The sequence below is a fragment of the Mus musculus genome, chromosome 11 (assembly GCF_000001635.26).
Source record: "Mus musculus strain C57BL/6J chromosome 11, GRCm38.p6 C57BL/6J".
Lineage (NCBI taxonomy): Eukaryota > Metazoa > Chordata > Mammalia > Rodentia > Muridae > Mus > Mus musculus.
This window is the reverse complement of record NC_000077.6, coordinates 8,956,190-8,978,249: the sequence shown is the minus strand read 5'-3', so window position 1 is coordinate 8,978,249 and position 22,060 is coordinate 8,956,190. Positions and strand designations below refer to the sequence as shown.

The window sequence follows — 22,060 nt, the reverse complement described above, 5'->3', positions numbered from 1 at the left end:
AAGGTGGTGCCAGGTAAGCATCCTCAGGTCACTACTGTGAACTCTAGTCATGAGCATGCTATTGCCAGAAACACATCTGGACAGACACATTGCGCCTTCCCACAATACTAAAAGTCCCTGAGTTATAATAAATCCATGAGCTAAGTTTGTTTTGTTGGCTCCATTCTGCTAAGTAGCCCTGATTTGCTTGAAAGCTGGCTGAGGCAAACACAGGTTCTTTTACTCCAGTCTCAATAGCTAATATTTAACTCTCATGTTTTGCACATCGCACAGTAATTATATCTCTAGGATTAGAGGGGTTTCAGTGGGGCTCACAGAGTCCACGGAGGCCATCCTGGAGACAGGCAGAGAGGTGTTAGGGATGCAGAACCGCTGCAGAGATCAGGTCGTGGTGTCAGGTGGGGAACTACTGGGGACACTGAGTCCTAGCACAGCTGCAGGGGCGCAGGGCTGGGAGGCCTCAGAACTGAGGCCAGCTGCAGAGACTCAGGGCCACAGAAGCCATGGGCAAGGTTGGAATGAGATCCAGAGAGACAGAAGCTTGCCTCAGCTGCGGTGGAGACGAAGATGAACTAAAGCCCCAAGGATAGCCAGGAGCTTTCTGCCTGCTGGTCCCTGGATGATCACAGGGTATTCAGATAGCAGGTTACTAGCAGGGAGGGCGTCCCCATTGCAATGTTCGCTCTTCCTGTTGGGGTCCGGGAAGAATGTGGCAACCATGCTGAGTCTGGTGTGTTTTGTAAGTTCTGAGCTGGTCTGCTTGCTTCCATTATTATTATTATTATTATTATTATTATTATTATTTGTTCCTTCTTTTCTTTCTTTATCTTTCATTATGTCTCCCTCTTTATATAAATTGTGGATATCTCACAGAGATCAATTCTTTATTGTTATTAGTAATAGTAGTATTGTATGCATGTGCATATGCACGCGTGCACACACACATAGGTGATGTCTATAGAAGTGTGGGCTCTTGAAAGCCCCAGTGGAGGTGTGGAGAACAAGTGACCACTTCCAGCAGCAGGTTCCTTCCTTTCACTGTGTTGATGCTGCTTCTGTCCGCTCCTCTGTGTCCAGGCTAGCAGGCCTGAGGGCTCTATGATTCTTCCATCTCCACCTCACATCCTGCCCTAGACATGCTGGCATTACAAATACAGACTACTGTTTCTGGCTTTTCCTAGGTTCTAGGGTTTGAACTAAAGTCATCTAGCTCCCAATGGCCATCTCTTCTACCAGCTGAGCTATGTAGCCACCTCTTGAGCCTTTTCCTGATATGGGTGGGATTCACCCATGTGCTCATATGGTACCAAGCTGCTTTGATAAACTTCTCCATGATATTTTGTCACGTTTATCATGTGTCAGTCTGTGGCTCAGGATGACACCAGAGAAGTAAGTGGTGGTGTCTGCACTCATAGCCATTCTGTGTCTGCATTTGCACTCAAAAGGTGCTGCTTGTAAAATGGAGTCTGTCTGAGTTAAGGCTGCCTGAAAGCGTCTGCTGTATACACTATGCTGTGGCTTAGAAAAATGTGAGTGCAGCTCCTGCAGCTGGAAATAGGACGTTAATGGGGCCTTGAGGGTGTGCTGCTTTGTGAGATGAGCCAGTTGAAAAGAGGCAAATGTGGCTGTGCTATCCTTACTATCCAAGTCTCAGCCATGGGTGCAAAGTAGATGAGGGGTGGGGTGGCAGTGGGGAGAATCTGGGGGTTGTTTCAGGGCTTTAGCGTTCCCTAGGAAGTAAAAATCCTGGACACTGGTGGCACAGCACTGTGAAGATATTTACGATTATTTATCTCCTCATTAAACACACTAACATGTATAGTTTATGGTTTTTGGCTTTCTTCCATCCTTCATTTGTCCTTCCTTCGGTCCTTCCTTCCTGTTTTCCTCTCTCCCTCTCCCGTGCTCGCGCTCTTGCTCTTTCTCTCTCTCTTATTCTTGCCACAATCAAAAAATGGAAAACATTAAAAAACCAAAATGTTGAGGTTTAGGGAAAGAAATACTGGGAGCATTGGACACCCACCCCCATGCTGCAGGTTTGTGAGCCAAGTCACTAGAAAGGTGAGCCCAACGTTATGACTTTCCTAGATTCCACTTTGCTAGCATGGGATTTCTGTTTGGGGAGGAAGTGGTCTGTCTGTTCCTGGGAGTCTGACAGCTCAATGCCTTTCAGTTGCTGTCGTCTCTTACACATTTTATCCTCTCAGCATGAAATGCACTCTTGTGGTTTTTACTGGTGAGAATGGCACACACCCCTCCCAAGCCTATGCCAATACACATGTTTTCTCTGGCTTTTGACAGAACACCCCTCTCCAATGTGAGACTTGAGCACTGAAAAATTTCACAGCTTATTTTAAATTAGGATTTAGCAAAAATAAAACTGCACAATTAAAAGGAAAAATTCACTGGAATTAGCACTCCCCACGGTCACTGGGGAAGTGTCATTCTTTCTCTACTGTGTATAGACACACAAGCAAAATGGGGCTGTCTCAGGCAGGAGTCCAGAGCTCTGTCTTCTCCTCCTGCCCCAGCATGCAGTCTGCCTGCTGCCCACAGTAGTAGCTGAGTGAGCAAGGCTCTGGAGACTGTGTTTGGGCAAAAGGGAAAGCCGATCGCTTCTAGAAAGGAGATCCTCTTCATGCTATGTAGACTGAGCTAGGATTTAGGCATGTATCCTAGCCCTGGATTTTTGTTTTCAAAAGCATCCCTATGTTAAGAGATGAAGTGCTATAAGAGGGTAGGGGAACACAATAGTCAGATCGGGACTCATTTTGAATATCCAGAGTAACTTAGGATGTCCTAGCCAAGGGCAGTAATTCAGGAGAACATGCCATCACAAGGGTTAGTAGAGCTGGTTCTACCAGTGGAGGGAATGGTGTGTGCTTCCTGTACCACAAGAGTGGACAAAGCAGCAAGCAAAGGCCAGAGCTGGATTCTGAAGTTAAGTACATTCTGCAGGCCCCTGTCTCCATGGGGACAAGCCTGTTGTGGTCCGTGAGAGACACAGGACACTACGTGTAGCCACTGTCCAGGGCTGAGAACCAGGACTTGCCTTCCAGGTCTCCAACTCCTAGTCTGTGCTAAAGCTCATAGACATATGCCACAGTGCATGTGTGGGATATGTGGGGGACTTGCACCCAAGTGGGTGCAAATTTTGGCAAAAGCCTTTAACTGTGCTCCCCTCTACCATAAAGGCTTTCCCCTGACCTCTGCCACAGCTCTGAGAGGGTCAGTTTACAGCACATCTAGCCTTGTGGGCTCCCAGAAGCAGGGCTGGGTCACAGGGAGGGTCTTTTTGATCAGCCTGAACACTTACTATTCAGGTGTGCCAAGCGCATGACAGCATCTCTCTGCCTTTTATTGTGATCAGGAGCAGTACCAGCCCCAGCCCCAGCTCCTGTCTCCGATGGCTGTGTGAGCCTGAAAAAGGAGATGGATCGTTCTCTGGTCTGCAGCAGGTTGGTGTGTGACCCCCAGCCACTGAGGAACGTGACACCGAGCTCAGCAGTGACCCCTCCTTTGCCTTTCTAACTCCGCAAGATGCCAAATGCTCAGGCAGAGTTGCAATACATCATTGCAATAAAAAAGAAAATAGACTTCACACTTCCATCCTATGGTAATATCACCCTTTAGCTGCCAGCAAAGCAGACAATGAAGCAGATAATAGGTGATCATTGACGTTCCTGATGCCACCTGTGTAGTTCTAGGGGACCCCGACTGGTGTTCTCTTTACTGGAAACTGCCCTATTTCATTCTGAAGGCAGTGCCACTGACAAGTTGATTTGCAGGGTGTCTCCTCCACGGCAGCCCCCTGTAGCCTGAAGAAGGAAGTTCTCTGCTGTGATAGACAAGGACTGCTGTGCTCTGGGGAGGACTTGGCCAAAATGCTGCTTCTGAGGTCAGTTGCCATGACATCCCCACCAGAGTGGTCACATCCCCACAGACCAGCAGCCAGACACCGCTCAGGAGTCTGACTTCCTACTTCCTCATCATTTCCAGAAGGCAAAAGAAGGGTATTAGAGGCCGCATCCATCTTTCCTTACTACCAGCCATTTGGCGACTTGAGACTCTTCCTTGTTGGATTTCATTATAGCTGTGACTGGGAGTGGGCCTGGCCACTATGCTCCAAATGATATGATTGGCCACTCTCTGCCACTCGAATCCTGTATCGTGTGGTCCCTTTATCTTTAAGAGTGGACAGGAATTCAGACCTCAGCCTGCCTGCCTGTGTGGCTTAGGGGATAAGCACAGAACAGGCAAAGGAGGGAAATGTGGGGACCCTCGCATGTCCACAGGAGTGTTCTCCTGCCTTGAAGGGCTCCCATCTCTATTCACATTTCTAGTTGCCTAAGTGCCCATCATCAGGGTCCTCCTGCAACAGTTTCCAGCAAGCCAGTGAAGGAAGTCCTGTGTTCTTGGGAGCCAGAGGCTCAGAAGTACAGACTTTCCAGCCCCCAGCTCCCAGTACAAGGAGCTACACGTGGGGAGGGGAAACTGGTGGCTGTGGGTCAGGATAGCATTGTATAAAAACAGCAGGAGGTGATTCATGAAAAAGACTGATTTTGGCTCATGGTCTCAGTGATGTGGGGACAATGTCTTTTACCTGTATTTCTGTAACTAGATTAGTTGCACTCCACTTGCCAACCTCAGCATCCAGGGTGCTGATCCCAGTTTCTATGCAGCTGGCCTCAGTCTCTAAAGTAATGGCCTCAGTCTCTTAGGGGAATGATTTCAGTCGCCAGGGGTTTGCTAGCTCTGCATTCAGTGTCTAAATCAGCGTTTCCCACTGCCTGTCTCACAAGAAGCCAGTGACTCTTGTACTGCAGGCCGAGAGCCCACTGTGAGCACCATAGCCTTACCCCTGTTCCCTGAAAGCAACCCTAGATAGTCTGCACATACCCACCCTTTCATCCCTCCTGGTACCCTCTCTATTCCTGGACTCCCTAGCCTACCCTAAAGTCTGATATCTGCTTCATTCTCTAGCTTCTCCAACCCTCCTCCTGGCATTTCTCACACCTGCAACCTCTCTGCATCCTGGTATCATCCTGAGAGTTCCAGTCCTCTCACTCAGCATCCTCCCAGGGCCACCTTGGTGACACAGCCTGAAAATGTTGAGCACTTTGCCATCTGCTGCTTCCCAGAAACAGATGCTCAGGCACTTCCAGCTCTGGGAATCCGTGTTCACGTGGCTTCCGGAACAGCTCTTTGTCTGCTGCTGGACTTTGGGGACAATTGTGGAGCTCAGATGAGACTGTGTACATTGGCAGGTGCAACTACTGTGACTGGCTACCATCAGTACAGGAAAGGTATGATGCAGTGAATCCTTCTCTGAAAGGTTGGGAAGAAGTTGACATCCCAGAACACCGGCATTGTTCACATGCAGGCAGGGAGGAAGCCACAGTCCACCCTCTGGAGCCTTTGAACCATCCTGGTGGCTCCTGTATAATAGAAGCCCACATTTTAGACTATGGCCAAGTCTTTGTATACTTCAACTATTTAATCTTTCCCTCAAGACTGTGGGATAGGAGAATGAGGCTGGGAGATGATTCCTGAGGCCACACAGTCAGTACGGGACCTTCTTCGTGCACATGGTAACATCCCAATCGCCGAGCATCCTTTACATTCCTCTTTAAGAACCCACCTGTGTTGGGGCACCCTGTTCCTTATGACCTGAAAATTTCAACACTTTATTTTTATCAAAATAATAACAAGAGTGACCATCGTTTGTACAGACATCTTGATGTGAGTTGGGTACTGCTAAAGCCGTGGAGATGAGTGCAGGATATGAGTGGGACACTTAACTTTCCTGAGTAATAGAAGATTTTACTTTTCTCTTTTGAAAATGATTTTTTGAGCATGCTTTAGTCTCTGCAAGCCTACACAGCCAACAAGAGAAACAGCCCTGCTCTCACTAGCTCACAGGCGATCATATCTGTCATTCCACACCGCTGTGTGCGGATAAGCCAGCCTCAGCGTTTTACTCCTTTCTGTAGATAGAAGTGCACTGTGCACAATATCCAGCCCTCTGCCCACTGAAGTATGAATCCATCTTAGAGCAACTACACAGTCCAGATGGAAAAGACTCCCCTGCCCTTCTGGGTGACTGCCGTACATTGACTTTGCAGGCCAGATCTGCTTAACTGGGTTTTATTGGTGCATATTGAAATGGTTTCTGATATTATGAGTAACCTTGCAGTGAGTAATTGTGTTTACATGCCAGTTCATAGCATTTGAGACCAAAGGACCTCTTTGCTGCTATGTCCAGCAGCAATTTGCTAGTGATTACCAACTTGCTCTTCATCAGACAGAGCTGTCTGGTCAGGGCTCTGTGAATGGTGCAGCTGTCAGTCTGAGAGATGGAAACTGTCTTTCTGAAGCTTCTTGTCTTATTCTCTTTATCCCAAATTAAAGTAACTTTTAAAGCCCATATTTAGCCAAGGACACTTTCATGTCTACCTAACATAGGGGTTTGTGAACACTTTTCATTACTGAGAAAGTTGGTCTTTTTATTATGAGGGTGATAGGTTGCAAGTATTCTTTTCTTACTGTGTTTCAGTTTTCTTTAAATGTTTTCCTGTGAAAAACGCTGTTTGTTTATTTTGTTATCTACTTATGGAGGTGTTTGAGACTGAACCTAGCTTCATGCATGCTAGGCAGGTGGTCTACCTCTGAGCTATAGCCTAATCCCAGTTTCTGAGAATTATGTCCTGGTTAAAACTGTGTTCCTTACTCCAAATTTATAAAGTGATTCTTTCATGTCACCTAGCATTCTAGTGATTGTATTTTGCACATTTAAGTAGGTAATATACTTGAGTAGCTATTCTGGAGTAAAGCCTTATGCATGGCCACTTTCCTGACTTCAGAATGTCTGCTCATGTGGCTCAAATTATCTTTTTTTTAATCAGAAGGATCTGGAATCTCAATCCCCACCCCCAACCCCTCTCTCTCAATGCTGGGTTCCTGTTGCTCTCAGGACACCTTTGAGCTTTCTCTTCACTTTTACCTGCCACAGCTATATTCGTGTGAGCCACAGTTGTTACATTTCCTCAGGTCTACACTGAGGCCAGCACTCCTACTGCCTCAACTTTTCTGGAATCATTTTGCTTATATTCCCTTGATGATTTTTCTACATGAACTTTAAACTCATACTGACTAATATGAAGATATTTTACTGACAATTCTATCTGAATAGTATTTAACCTAAATATTAATTTATATAGAAGCTTTATGCTCCAAGTCTCCCTTTTAATAGAATGTACCCTTCTCCTTTCTAACCCTTGCCATACATTTGGAAACATTTAAAATTTTCTCCATATAAGAAAACCAACTCCTATAAATTGCACACACACACACACATACACAAAATATAAAAAGTATTTTTTTCTTTTCATATGACACATTACGTGGCGCTTCTTTTTTTGTGCAGTCACAGATAAGATGTTTATCTTCAGCCTGGTTGCCATGGCACGTAGAAAGGTTCAGACGTTGCTCTTTGTTGTGTGGCCTCCAGAGTGAGCGTTGACACAGACTTCTGCATGCATTCTCTGGTGTTTTCTTAGCTGTGCAAACATGGTGTTTGCAAATGCTGATGGATCACCTCCCATCTCCACTGAGCACCTCACAGTCCCTTCTCTTGTCTCATCGCAGTCGCCCACATTTCCAGAGTATTGTGGGTGACATTAGCAGATAACGCTGGGTGTCTTTGCTTTCAGAACTTCTTCCCCCGCCCCCAAACTTCATGCTAGGATCCTGATAGATTCAATTTATTGTGGTAATGACATTTTCATTTTTTATTAAAGACTGAAACAAATAGAAAACAAGAGTTGTTGGATTTGCCAGCTGCTTACAGCATATGTCTGTTGAGATGATTTTATGATTGGCTTCTCCTTAAGAACTCGAAGGTCACCAGTTACATTACTCAACATTGATATTCCCAAGTTCCTGGGGGAAGGAAAACTATAAGATTTTGTCTTATTTTTAAATGTGTGGTCAAATTTAGTTTTCTAAATTCTACTCATTACACTGGTGCTCATGAATGGGGCTTGGTGCTCGCCACTGGTTTTTGTGAATTAGCCTTAGATTTTCTGATCAGTGATAGCTGGAGAACTCTGTATTTCCCTTATCCCCGAACAGCAAGAACAGCAGGAGGAATGGTTACTGTCCCGATGACGCTACACACCCATTCGCTCACTGGTGCTTTACTGTTGTTGCCTGGAACTAGCTTGTTAACACCTTTCTCCAGTGACATTTGCTATTTCTCATGTAGTCAGTTCTTCTAAGTTCTTTGGAAAAAACCATGCTCTTAATACAAGTCTTCAAGCTTAGTTACAAGAACATCAACAAAGGAGGCCCCTCTGGTTCTTTGATTTTCCTTGATATATTAATCTAACTTTATTCCCACTGCTTCTCTTCTGAGATAGGGCTGATTCGAGTTCCTGTAGTTAAAGGAACCAGTGTGAATTGTGTGTATTTTACACGTGCGCGCATGCACACACACACACACACACACACACACTTAATTTAGTTAATTTCTATTTTGATGTTTGTTTCTTGCTTTTTGTTATTTGGGGTTTTTTCTTATTTCCCTAGCATATCTGATATGACCTATGACCTTTGTTTGTTTCATTATTAATTTCTCGTCATTGTTAACCATAAATATTTTTTCTCTACTATTATGAATTTTTTAAGTTTTGAGACTGTCTTTGTAGTCTATTTCTGCTATGAAACACCATGACCAAAAATCAAGTTGAAGAGGAAAGGTTCGTCCCATGTGTGCTCTCTGGCTAGCTGTTTAGTCTCTGTAGGCCCTCATGGGCCTAGGTTAGTTGATTCTGTGGGGTTTCTGTGGCATTCTTGACCCATTGGCTCCTTCAGTCCTTCCTCCCCCTCTTCTATAGGATTCCCCAAGTTCTGCCTATTGTTTGGTTGTGGGTCCTGCATCTGTTTCCATCAGTTGCTGGGTGAAGCCTCTCCAATAAGTTATGCTGGGCACCTGCCTGCAAATATAGCAGGTTATCATTAATAGTGTCAGGTGGGCTCTCTCTCACAACACTGGTCTCGAGCTGGACCAGTCATTGGTTGGGCATTCCCTTGATTTCTGCTCCATCTTTTTTACTCCTGCACATCTTGTAGGAAGGAAAAATTGTGGGTCTAAAGTTTTGTGGCTGTTTTGGTGTTCCACTCCCTCCATTGGAAGTCTTGCCTAGTTATAGTAGATGGCCATTTCCTGTTCCATATCCCCATTGCTAGGTGTCTTCACTGGGGTCATCCTCACAGATTCTTGGGAGTTTCCATTGTTCAAGGTTTCTAGATGGTCCCAGAAATGCTCCCCTATTCATTCCAGTTCGCTCTCCCCATACTCTCTCCCTTCAACCTCCCCCTAGATGGTACCTCCTGCTCCCCTCTCCATCCCCTTCCGACACTCTTCCCTCCTTCCTTCTGTTCCAGATGTCTAGCCTATTTCCTCTTATCAGGTGAGCCCCATCAGGCCTTCATTGTTATTTAGCATATTTGGGTCTGTAGCATAGTTACCCTGTACTTTATGGCTAATATCCACTCATAAGGGAGTACATACTGTGTTCATCTCTCTGGCATAGCATTACTCTTTATTCACTCCTGGTCCCCATGAGTGTGAAAGCTGACCGACCTATTGTCAACTTCATATTCTATTTATTAATCCATGTGCAGATCTCTTTTGGGTCCTACCGTGAGAAGCAATATTTGTTTTGTAAATGTGATAAAACTATTGATGATTCAGGGCTTATTTTTATACACACACACACACACACACACACACACACACACACGTGCGCGTGCGCAAGTAAGTGCAGATTCCTACGTAGGCAGAATCTAGCATTGGATCCCCTAAAGTTGGAAAGTTGGAGTTACAGGAGGTTGGGACTGTTCAATGAAGGTGCTGGGAATCCTCAGCTCTTTGCAAGAACAGTACAAGTACTCTTATCTGTTGAGCCCTCTTCTCCAGCCCTGGGTACGCCCATTCTTACACAAGTAATTAAGCTTCAGTTCAGCGTAGGATACTTTCTTTTGGGCTCTGCTCAGCACAGTTCCCAAATCCTACACCTTACCATAGTCACTGAGTTTTCCTCTCTTTTCCCTTCCCCTTCCCCTCCCCCTCCCCCTCCCCCTCCCCCTTCCTCTCCCCCTCCCCCTTCCCCTTCCCCTCCCCCTCCCCCTTCCCCTTCCCCTTCCCCTTCCCCTTCCCCTCCCCCTCCCCCTTCCTCTCCCCCTCCCCCTTCCTCTCCCCCTCCCCCTCCCCCTCCCCTCCCCTCCCCTTCCCTCCCCTCCCCTTCCCTCCCCTTCCCTTCCCTTCCTTCCCCTTTTCATTTAAATTATTCTATTTACTTACATTCCATCCTTTGCCCCCCCCTTTAATCGCCCTCCTACATTTCCACATCCCATTCCTCTTCTCCCTTGCCTCTGAGAGGAAACTCTATCCCAAACCTGGCCTCCCCCTTCCCTGGGGCCTCAAGTCTCTTAAGGATGAAGCACATCTCCCACTGAGACCTGACCATGCAGTCCTCTGCTATATTTGTGACAGGGACCTTGGATCTGCCCCTGTATGCTCCTGGTTACTGGCTAAGTCTCTGGGAGCTCCCTGGGTTCTGGGTAAGTTGAGAATGCTGGTCTTCCTATGGGGTCACTCCCCTTCAGCTTCTTCAATCTTTCCCCTAATTCAACCATAGGGGCCGCCGACTTCAGCTCAATGATTGGGTGTAAGTATCTGCTTCTGTCTCAGGCAGCTGCTGGTAGGGTCTCTCAGAGGACAGCCATGCTAGACTCCTGTCTGTAAGCACATCATAGCATCAGTAATAGTGTCAAGCCTTGGTGTCTCCCCATGAGATGGATCCAAGTTGGATCGGTCATTGGACCTCCTTTCCTTCAGACTCTTCTACTTTTTTTTCCTGAAGTTATTTTAGACAGGAACATTTCTGGGTCAGGAATTTTGTCTGTCAGTTAGTCACCCTGTCCCTCCATTTAAGGCTTTGTCTATCTACTGGCCATGGACTCTTCAAATTCCCTTTCCACGGTCTTGGGCTAAAGTCGCCTCGCTAGTGAGTCCTGAGAGTGTCTCACTTTCTAGAAGGTCCTTTCTAGAAGGTCCCTCCACCTCCCACTCCCCAAGGCTGCTTGTTTCCATTTCTCCTATCCCCTTCCTCCGTATCTGATCCTGTTCCTCTTTTTCTTTCCTCTCTCCCACCCAGGTCCTTCCCTCCCTCTGCCTCCTCCGATTATGTCCTTCCCCCTTCTAAGTGAGGTTGAAACCTTCTCACTTGGGCATTTCTGCTTGTTATATTTCTTACAGTCTATAGGTTGTTTCCTAGGTATTCTGCACTTTTTGGCTAATGTCCACTTATCAGTCAACACATACTATTCATGTCCTTTTAAGTTAGTCAGGATGATATTTTCTAGTTCTATCTATTTGCCTGCAAAATTCATGATGAGTTTTCTTACACATGGAATTTTTTCTCTGCAAAGTCTCTCTCTCTCTTTGTATATATTATGCTGCCACCTACTGATCTCTGGGACAGTAAAGGCTGTATTGATTCCTAAGGAGCAGCATACTCTGGGCCCTGGGCACATTGTTTATTTGTTTGGCTCCGGCATTTCATACTATGAAATGTCTTTGGTCATTTTATGAGCAGTTATTGTGCATGTGCAGAGTGAATTGCGATGACCTTCAGGGGCAAAGAAGACAGAATAGGGTGAGCTTGGAAATGATACAGCACTAGGGCTGTAGGCAATCACCAGATGGAGCCACTCCAGCCTGAGTCATTTAAAAAGGGTCATGGCAGGTGTGCCTTAGCCAGATGGAGACAAGAAGCCTTCATAATGGGCACTTGTAAGCTGAGAAAGGCTTACAAGTTTTATTTGTTTGTATTGATTCCTAAGGGGAATGGACCTTCATTCTATGTGGATGATGAATGAGGTCTGGAAGGGACAGAGCTGGGAATGTGTGACTGGGACTAGCTAAGGACATTATCCAGGGGTCACTTAACATTTTAAAGACGATATACACCAAGATTAACTGTATTATTTAAGAATAGAGGGTAGCAGGTTGAGGTCAGAAACTTGCTAGAGGCCTCTCTAGTTCAGCAGAGATGCATGAGTCATCTGTAGCAGTGTAACAGAGGGTGTGAACCAGAGAGTCAAAAGCAAAATAGAATGCAACTGTGAGTTTAACCCATAGGGCTTTAAGGGGGTTCTTTGGGTCTGGGCTAGCCTCAAAGCGTTCATTGTGGATCTTTAGACAGCTCCCAATCAGCTTGGATACTGGTTTCCTGGAGATACCTGCCTCCATGGGACAACTGAGTTTTGGGACCTTTTCTGCAAGCTAGGCCCAGCTGCTTCCCATGATAACAGTGGCCAGCCTAAAGACAAAAAAAGAGGAAAAAATTTGGAGGGACTATGCAATTGACCATGAGATTGGTACCAGTCCCAAAGAGGAAGAATAGGTCTTACCACTTAATGAACAATTTAAAATCATAATGACATTATAGAAACTTCAAGAAACAGTCAGGGCTAGAGGCCATTCTTTAGTCTATCATAATCCTTTGATATATACCATTGGATGTTTATTCAAACCAGGGTATATGTCAAATACACACATGAATTAAGCTAGCTGTTCTGAGATTAGCGATACATATTACATATATATGTATGTGTATGTGTGTGTGTGTGTGTGTGTGTGTGTGTGTACAGTTAATAATTTCTGATGCATAGATAGGCTGTATCATTTTCAAGGTCTGATGGAAAACATGAACATGAGTGTTAAAATTTATTAAGAATTTTCAGACAGCAGAACATTAAGCTACACCAAGGCATGTTGAATGTGGAACTCTGTGTGTTGTATGCCCATGAAATGCCCCTGTTGCTGCAAGGAATTCTTTTTTAAATCTCACTTATAGTATCAGTTCACAAATTAGTCAACCTATTATGACTGTCCTGGAGGTGTTAACTCCTACGTCTGTTAAAAAACACATCATGTGTCCATTTTGACTTTTTTTTTTTCCAGAAGGAGTCTATGAGCTCAAGGCTGTTGTCCATGACTTTCATAGAGCCGAGGAACTGGGGCCCTATTATGTGGACATTAGCCATGGGAATGTGTCTGTCTTCATGAATTCCAGCTCTATCCATGATAGCGAAGCTCTTTCCTTTGCTGACTCCCTCCCACAGCAGAGAGGTAAGACCTGTGCATGGAAGCTGAACATTCAGATCTGTGCGGCACACGTAGCCAGACTCCTCTTTAGTTGCCCATATTTCAGCCACCCTATTCAATACACTGCCATTGCTCAGTTTTACCTCACATAGGAAGCAGTTACTGTGGAACATTGTGGGTCTGTGGAGATGAGATGGAATCCCACACAGACCTGACCTTAGAGAATTTGTAATTCAGTAAAGATATCTGGATACCTGTCTAAAAAAATGGAGGAAAGGACCTACAAGTCCTGAAGAGAAGCATGGCCCTAGGTCCTCTAGAAAGGGCACTATGTATCACCATGGGACAGGTAGTACTTGAGTCAGGAGTTGGTACATACGGTGAGCTGTGAGGAGTACCCAGAATGGGGTCATTCTGGCAGATCACACAGCCATAGCCAAAGGTATGTAACACTGGGGACTCACAGTGTCAGGAGCTCTCTACATTGTGCCTCCTCACCCTTGCCCCACAGCTAACTACAGCAAGCAACTTGGGGAAGGGATCAAAAATTCACAGTCCAGAAGGAGTCAGAAGAGGGGCTGTGATTAAGCATTCTAAAGGAAACAGCTGGGACACATTATAACAGAGCCAGAACAGATCAAAGCAACCCCAAAGTGTTCAGCATCAGTAGTTGATAAATTCAGGCTTGCTTTCTCTAGAAACAAGAAAAAGGAAACCCAGTGGGAGACACATCCCAAAAACTCATTCTTGAGAATCTGCTCTACTTGTACCACACATGACCCATAGGGCCCTACAGTCTTCCAGGAGGGAAACTCCCCAACTAAGAGTTACATAGTACATAAGAGGATGGCTAAGCCTGCTAAATAGCACATGGTAATTAGCCAGCTGACCACTCATATTGACTTGTCTTGTGAAAACTTTGAGTCAAGTGGGTAAGCATAGGCCATGTGGGTCTGTGGGTTTTGTGCTAAGATTTAGAACTGGATGGTCTGAGTCTTCACTCTATACCAAAGACCAATCATTGGACATCCTTATACAATTCAGTTTCTTTCTTCACATGTTGTAACACCAGATTGTGGTCAAGGTTAAGTTTTAGTTGTTGTTAAGGAGAGTACCTCACTCTTATTCTATTTGTGGGGCATATTTTAAAATAATCTGTATCAAGTCTATTTTATTTATGCTATAAATAAACATCTTCTCTTTATGAAGAGAAAATTCATAGAGAAAAACACAGCAGTAATGATTTAAAAGCCCACATCTACTTTTTCTTCTGAAAGCACAGCTTCCCCACCCCCACTTCTCCCAGCTCCTCCTTCCACTCCTTCATGTCCCTTCAAAAAGGAGCAGACCTCCCAGGGACATAATACGACCTAATAAGATACAGTATGACTAGGCACAAACCCTCATATCAAGGCTGGTTAAGACAACCCAGGAGGAGGAAAAGGATCCCAGGAGCAGGCAATGAAAGGGTCAGAGATACCTCCACCCCCATTGTTAGGAATTCCACAAGAACACCAAGCCAACAATCATAGCATATATGCAGAGAGTACCTAGCAGAGACCCATGCAAGCTTCATGATTGCCACTTTCATCTTTGTGAGCCTCTGTGAGCTGAGTTGCTGGATGTGGACCATGTTCTCCTGGTCTCCTTAACCCCTCTGGCTCCTACAGTTCTTCCTCTCCTTCTTCCATGAGGTTTCCTGAACTCTGGGAGAAGAACATGATAGAGAGCTCCAATTTAGAAAAACCAATCTCCTTTTGATATCCAAAATGAGTTGATTCAAACCTTCTTAGACATCATAATTCTAATTGAATTAAACATTCAATTTTTGGTATTTGCCCTCTAAAAAATAATATATATATATAATTATACACACATATATGTTTATATGCACACACATTATGTAAAATGATGCATTACAGCCTTACATTTTGGAGGACTTAGATGAATGAGGCTTATTGTTGGACCCCATTAAGAATCTATATGATGTGGAAATTGTTTAATATATACACATAGGGAAAATATGCTTAATGTATTTAAAAAGCTAGCTAGCAAAGGAACTAAAGTATTTTAAAAGAAGTAATGAAATTATTACTGTGTAGAGAATTCTCAGAAGGGAAAGAAATCATTTAAAGAAAAATTTAAAGAGAGAAACCCTGTGCCATAATTCATGTTTACCAGCTACACCATTTAAGTGTATGCTCTAGATTTCAGAATTTAAAGGGATAAAAATGAGGAATATCAGGGTGTGTGTGTGTGTGTGTGTGTGTGTGTGTGTGTGTGTGTGTGCATAGGCACACACATGTGCATGCTTAAAACAAGTAGATTAAGATTTCTCCTGTGTCTTCTCTTGTTTCAGGCACAGTCGTGGTGCATTGTTTTTCATCCATTTCTTCATACAATGTGTCCTTTATTTCTCAGACCCAAGTGGCCAGCGGCCAGGCCTGGTGTGGTGTGACTGTTGGGTATAAGATGCAATGTACGTCTCTGTTTTAATTCTAGATGTAGTTCTACCCCCTCAGTGGTCTATTGCTGAGGCCTCTGCTGTCACCTCAGCCTGAGACCCAGTCCACTGGCCCACAGTTTGTTCTGGGACTTTCTTGGAAACCATAAGCTCTGAGGCTCCCAGTAGAGTGTGGGAGATAGAGGACTCTCATAAAGTCATCTGTAGTCCCCATCTGACCCCTTCCCCCTTTATCTCATGCTTTCCAAGCACAATTCTCAAAACAGCTGACCATGTTGCCTTGTGAGCCATTACTGGAGACCCTTGGACTTGGGCTGTCCCTTCTGTTTGGGCCCTGAAGATTCCCCTTTCCCCCCTGGATTTGGTCTACACTCACCTCCACAGGCTCATTCATTCTCACTGCCATGCCTTGCTTATGAGGCGGCGGCGGCGGCGGCGGTGGTGGTGGTGGGTCCTCTGATTGGCTTCCAGCCATTTATGCTGATGGACCTCCTCTTCCATCTTTTTGTCACAGCCGTGTCTGTCTATACCAATGGAACTGTGTTTGCTGCTAACACAAACATCACATTTGTGGCTATTACCGAGGAAACTATACCCCTGGAGTTCGCTTGGTATTTCGGAGAGAACCCACCAGTGATGACAACTTCCAGAAGCATTAGAAGAAGGCTGAGCGTCCCTCAGTGGTCTGTCAATATTGTCTTCAGTGTCGATGCAGCCAACACTCAGGATTAAGATTACCCTGTCACTATCACAAGAATTTTAATGGTGTTTACATTATGCCCAGCCCCAAAGCACTTTTATAAATTGAGCTTAACCATAAGCTATAAGAGAGGCTCAGCTCCCCACAGTTTGCACCAAGTAACAGGGTGATTTCACCTCAGCCCTCAGTGTAACCCAGAAAATGCTTCCTCTAAAGTAGGGCTCACTTCATTTAGAGATGTGAAATAACTAATGAGATAGGGAATTTAAAATGAATTCCCCCCACTTCAGATTTGATATTGCCCAGTCGGATAATGCCCACAGCTCAAGCTCCTAGCTCTGTCTATCTGCGGAAGTGATGTGGAGATTCTCCCAGCCTTGTGTTCTCATCTTGCCATGTACCCCATCCTCAGGTACCGTGTGAAGGTCAAGGCCACCAGCAGGATCGGCAGTGTGGTCTCTGAACCCCACCTCATCAGGGTGCAGAAGAGAATCATGGCCAATCGACTTGTGTCCACTGCCTCAGCCCTGGTAAATGCCAATGTGTCCTTTGAGTGCAGGCTCAACTTTGGCACTGATGTAGCCTACCTTTGGAACTTTGGAGATGACACCATTGAGTTGGGCAGCAGCTCCTCCAGCCATGTCTACAGCAGGTGAGCAGTAAGGGACAGGTGACAGCTGATTGCAGGTGTACACGTGGCTGCCTTCTGAAGGATCGATACTTAAAACCCCACAGTCAATCTTGCAGATGACAAATGTTGACTGGAAAGAAGGCAGGCTGAGCTAGGGCTCTGGGGGAGCCTGAAGGTCCAGGGAAAGGAAGCAAATAGAGGCCTTCAGTCAAGGGATTCTGTCAGCAAAGAGGGTATGGGATGCAGAGACACAACCCCCATTCATGGCTTTATAGACTTCAGAACCATACTTGCATATTCTCATGTGACCGGAAAGGAAATGTCCAGCAGGAGATTCTTAGAGAAAAAGTGGGGAGGGGGAACCAACATAGACCCCCAAAAAAGGATGTCAGTGGCAGAGATTTTCAGTGGCAGGCAGTATGCTTGGGAGAGGGAGAGGGAGAGGAGATAGACAGGCATGTAGATGAAACTGTAAGGCTCTGAGGTCACACTATAATGGGTCTCTGGTCTGAAGGTACCTTTGATTCAACCCACTCTTTACCTGGAGAAGGCATTATGAAGATAGTTGTGTGTCATTTAACAACCAGAGGTTCTCTGACACAGTATTATTTGTTGGTTTGGTTAATGTGCAAACCTCCCTTAGATGCCATGAACCAGGTACTTACATGGTACCTGATGCAATCAAGAAAGGATGTAAATATTAGATAGGTAAAGACTACCAGCTAATGCTGTTTTATAGGATGCATTTCTTTTTGTAAGTAAGTGTACATTCTCTGAAAAATATAGTTCATAAATATATAAGGCAACAGCATAGCCATTTTTATCATCATCCATGTACTGCCCATTCTTGCTTGTTCTGGCAATGTGGGAATTGAGTTCACTGCAGTATCACCACAAACACAAAAGAAATTACTTTCTGTTTATATTATGACAGCTATTGTGGTGGTTTGAATATGCTTGGCCCAGGAAGTGGCACTATTTGGAGGTGTGGCCTTGTAGTAGTCCTTGTTGAAGGAAGTGTGTCATTGTAGGGGTAGGCTTTGAGAGACCTTCCTCCTAGCTGCCTGGAAGCCAGTCTGCTCCAGGCTTCCTTTGTATGAAGATGTAGAACTCTCAGCTCCTCCAGCGCCATGCCTGCTTAGATGCTACCGTGTTCCCAACTTGATGATAATGGACTGGACCTCTGAAACCTCTAGAGTCAGACTTCCACAATTCAAATCACCCTTAGCAGCACCCTTCCATATTCCCACTAGGATGTCCCATTAAGCCCCACTTAAAGCATTCCACTGCTTTCCAAATCCAAAGTCCCCAAATCCATATTCTTCCAAAGAAAAGCATGGTTAGGCCTATCATTGCAATAACCCAGTCCCTGGTAACAATTTCTGTCTTAGGGTTTTTCTGCTGTGAACAGACACCATGACCAAGGCAACTCTTATTACAAGACAATTGGGGCTGGCTTACAGGTTCAGAGGCTCAGTCCATTATCAAGGTGGAAGCATGGCAGCATCTAGGTAGACATAGCACTGGAGGAGCTCAGACTTCTACATCTTCATACAAAGGAAGCCTAGAGCAGACAGGCTTCTAGGCAGCTAAGAGGAAGGTCTCTCAAAGCCCATCCACAGAGTGACACACTTACTCCAACAAGGCCACATCTACTCCAACAGTCACACTTCCAAATAGTGCCACTTCCTGGGTCAAGCATAGCCAAACCACCACGGCTATGGTATCACTAAGAAATACAAAACATTCTGCCTTATTTTAATCCCAGGAACCCTTGTCATGTCATATGCAATACTTCATTGACTGTGGCATCATTGTCCAGAACCTAGCTAGATTAGAAAGATAAGTTGTATCTGATTGCCTTTGTCCAAAATCATTGTCTCAGAAGGTTTTCTTTAATGCAAAAGCACACGTGCAAATGATACTCAAGGTTGGGAGTATGGGGACGTCCGAGAAGCAGGCCAGTTGTTCTTAGCGGAGTCTCTGGCTAGGGAGGATCCTAGGTCTTAAGTGGATCAAGTCCTTCCAATGAGTGTCCAGTTTTCATAGCTGCCAGAGATAAGCATGGTCAAGGCCAAGCCTCAGACTAGCATGGCGCTGCTGCAGAGGAATATTCTTGAATAAGTGTGCAGAAGAGTGTTAGTTACTGTTCTGTCGCTGTTATAGAATACCACAAGCAAAAGCAACTTCAGGAACAGTACACTTGGGTGAGGGGTCCTGAGGCTATAAAGAGGGATTGAGAACCGATGTACAACAACCTCAATCTCTTTATTCTCTGCTTTCTACCCTTCCAGGGAGGGAGAGTTTACAGTTGAAGTCCTTGCCTTCAATAATGTCAGCTCCACTACCCTAAGAAAGCAGCTTTTCATCGTGCGGGAGCCTTGCCAACCACCCCCAGTGAAGAACATGGGGCCTGCGAAGGTGCAGGTAGGGCTGGGCTTAAGGACTCATCATCCTGCCTACCTCGCTCTAGGCTGCTTCCAAGTTGCTGAGCTCGCTGGGGAATGAAGGAAGCTTGTTAAGTTTGTTCTGCTGCGCTCAGCACAAAAGAGTCACTGTGAGGGCTTTGGAGCTGGTTCCTGAGCAGGGAAAGCCTGCACCGGGACGGAAGCCTGGTTTCTGGTGGCTGAATACGTCTTTTATTTGCCTATATGACTCTTGACGCTCAGCTCAGCTTGCTTTGAGTAGCCTTTTTTTTTTTTTTTTTTTTTTTTTGGTTATGCATAGAATGATAGCATTTTCAGTAAAAAGAAAAATTTGACACCACAATTAAAAGAAATGACCAATTATATGCTGAGTATTAACGACAGAGTAGGAAAAAGAAGGCTGCCTTTGATTTCTTGCAGTCCTTTGAGGACTTTGATTTCAGACAGTTTTACTTTCAGGTCAAAGGTGTCCAGTCCAGCCTGACACTTGGGAAGGCGAACTCAAAGCTGAGCGTTTGCCAGAATGCTATCTCTAATGGATCAGCTGCCAGCCCTGGGTACTTCAGGTCCCAGCAGCCCCAGAGGGCAGTAGATTTCAAAGCGGGTATGGGATTGCCCTGGGCAGGCCTTCCAAGTGTCCATGTCCCCTGAGGCAAGAGCTCTGCAGCTCTAGAGGCCAGCATTCCATGGTGTCAGGCTCTTCTGTGCTCTCTGTGTGAGGGATGGACCAAAACTCAAGGGATTCAGGGAAAGGCTACAGCTTGCAGGGCTCTGACTGGAAGTCTCACTCTGATGGAAAGATGATGTTGTTCCTTTGTTTGATTTTGTTTTGCTTTAAAGAATATTTTCTTAATGTTGTTATCTTATTTAATTTATTTTTATTTTATTTTATTTTTAAGTATTTTTATTGGATATTTTATTTATTTACATTTCAAATGTTATCCCCTTTCCCGGTTTCCCCCCATTTCTATGAGGGGGCTCCCCCACACACCCACTCCTGCCTCCCCACCCTGGCATTCTCCTACAACGGGGTATCAAGACTTCACAGGACCAGGGGCCCCTCCTCCCATTGATGCCCAACAAGGCCACCCTCTGCTACATATCCATCGTCTATTTTATTTTATTTTATTTTATTTTATTTTATTTTATTTTATTTTATTTGAGGTTTGGTATCACAATGTAGCCCAGATTGTCTTTAAATTCAATGTACTACCCAAGCTATCCCAGAACTCTCAGTTTTCCTGCCTTGGCCTCTTGCACAGTGGAACTACAGACTCCTATTCCTGCACCTGTATCTATTGTTTGCTTTAATTTATACTTACTTTCAATGGACACACAGAGGCAAACACAGTATAAATAATAAGAGAACTTAATTTTTAATCTGTAAAACACTTTCATTTGAGCTTTTCTGTAAGAGAAGGAAAACAATATTGATGACTCCATTTGTATTTTATATTTTCCGTGTTTTCTAAGAGTATAAAAATGGAATTGTGTGAAATCCAGACAGCAAGAGATAAGTGTATTTATTTTATTTTTTATTGACTTAAAAATGGATTTACCTTTATTTTAAAATCACGTGTGTGTGGATATGAGTGCATGAGTGCAGGTGCTTGCCCAGACCAGCAGAGGGCGCCATGTGCCTTGGCGCTGGAGTTGCAGAAGGCTGTGAGCCTCCCAACATGGGTCCTGGAAAGAAGACTTAGTCTCCAGCCCCCACTTCCCTGCCCCTGCAAGAGGAGGAAACACTGTCATCCACCTAGTCCTTTCTCCAGCGCCCTGCTATGGTTTTTTATGTGTGGAGTTGTTATGCGCCTTTTTAATATATATGTCTTTCACAACATTTGAGTAATTGTTATAGCATGACCACTGGCTTTTTGACTACATGATTTTTAACAGTGGCATATATTGGATTATGTGTACAAATTCTACACCATTTCTCAAGTTCCTCACAACCGAACTTTGATTGTTCCTAATTTTCTATTACGACAAATAGCATGTGGCAATCTGTGACTATCTCTTTAGCCTGCAGTGCTCTATGCATACCTCTTTCTCCGTATCCTTGGCGTCTCCATGTCACCGAGCTGAGTGACAGAATGTCTTTCCTGGAAACTTCACTTTTGCTTGCCAAGTTCTACTGTGCACCCATTCAGAGCCAACTCCCACCCCAGTGGAAATTGTATGGCTTAATTCATATTATCATTTATATATATGAAGTCTGAAATCTGAGAATATTACAAATTTCCATTTACTGTGTTAGTCCAGTGGCTTTGTTGCAAGTCCTATAATGAAATCATGTTCAGAGTAGAACAATGAAAAGAACTGACAATCGTTTAAATGGTACCACCTACAGAATACAAAAGGTAAGTTTCCCAGCTATAAGGCTATAAATTCTTTCTCCTGTTTTTCTAACTTTTCCAGTCTTTATATCATCTGTGTTTTCTTTATAAGAAACTATATTTCAACTAAAATTTAAGACTAAATGTCCCAGTCAGTAGGTGGGAGGAAGGCAACTAATACCTTCCTTTACCTTTAAATACATTTAATTAAATTTTCTGATATATTTTAACCATATTGTTTCCCTCCCTCCCGTCCTTCCAGATTCTCCCCACCTCCCTACCCACCCAATTTTGTGTTCCTTCTCCCCCAAAACAAAAATAAGAAA

General features: G+C 44.6%; 1 protein-coding gene across 1 annotated transcript in view; it reads left to right on the top strand.

Moving 5' to 3' along the window:
- The first annotated feature begins 3,540 nt into the window (after positions 1 to 3,540).
- Pkd1l1 (polycystic kidney disease 1 like 1) overlaps positions 3,541 to 22,060 on the top strand; it is a 149,014-nt gene continuing 130,494 nt past the window's right edge. The window contains exons 1-8 of the mRNA XM_017314870.1: positions 3,541 to 3,616; positions 3,808 to 3,898; positions 4,984 to 5,306; positions 13,034 to 13,201; positions 15,537 to 15,656; positions 16,156 to 16,324; positions 16,754 to 16,993; positions 19,267 to 19,399. Of these exons, the coding sequence (XP_017170359.1) occupies positions 3,541 to 3,616; positions 3,808 to 3,898; positions 4,984 to 5,306; positions 13,034 to 13,201; positions 15,537 to 15,656; positions 16,156 to 16,324; positions 16,754 to 16,993; positions 19,267 to 19,399 (1,320 nt within the window). The remainder of the gene's footprint in view (positions 3,617 to 3,807; positions 3,899 to 4,983; positions 5,307 to 13,033; positions 13,202 to 15,536; positions 15,657 to 16,155; positions 16,325 to 16,753; positions 16,994 to 19,266; positions 19,400 to 22,060) is intronic.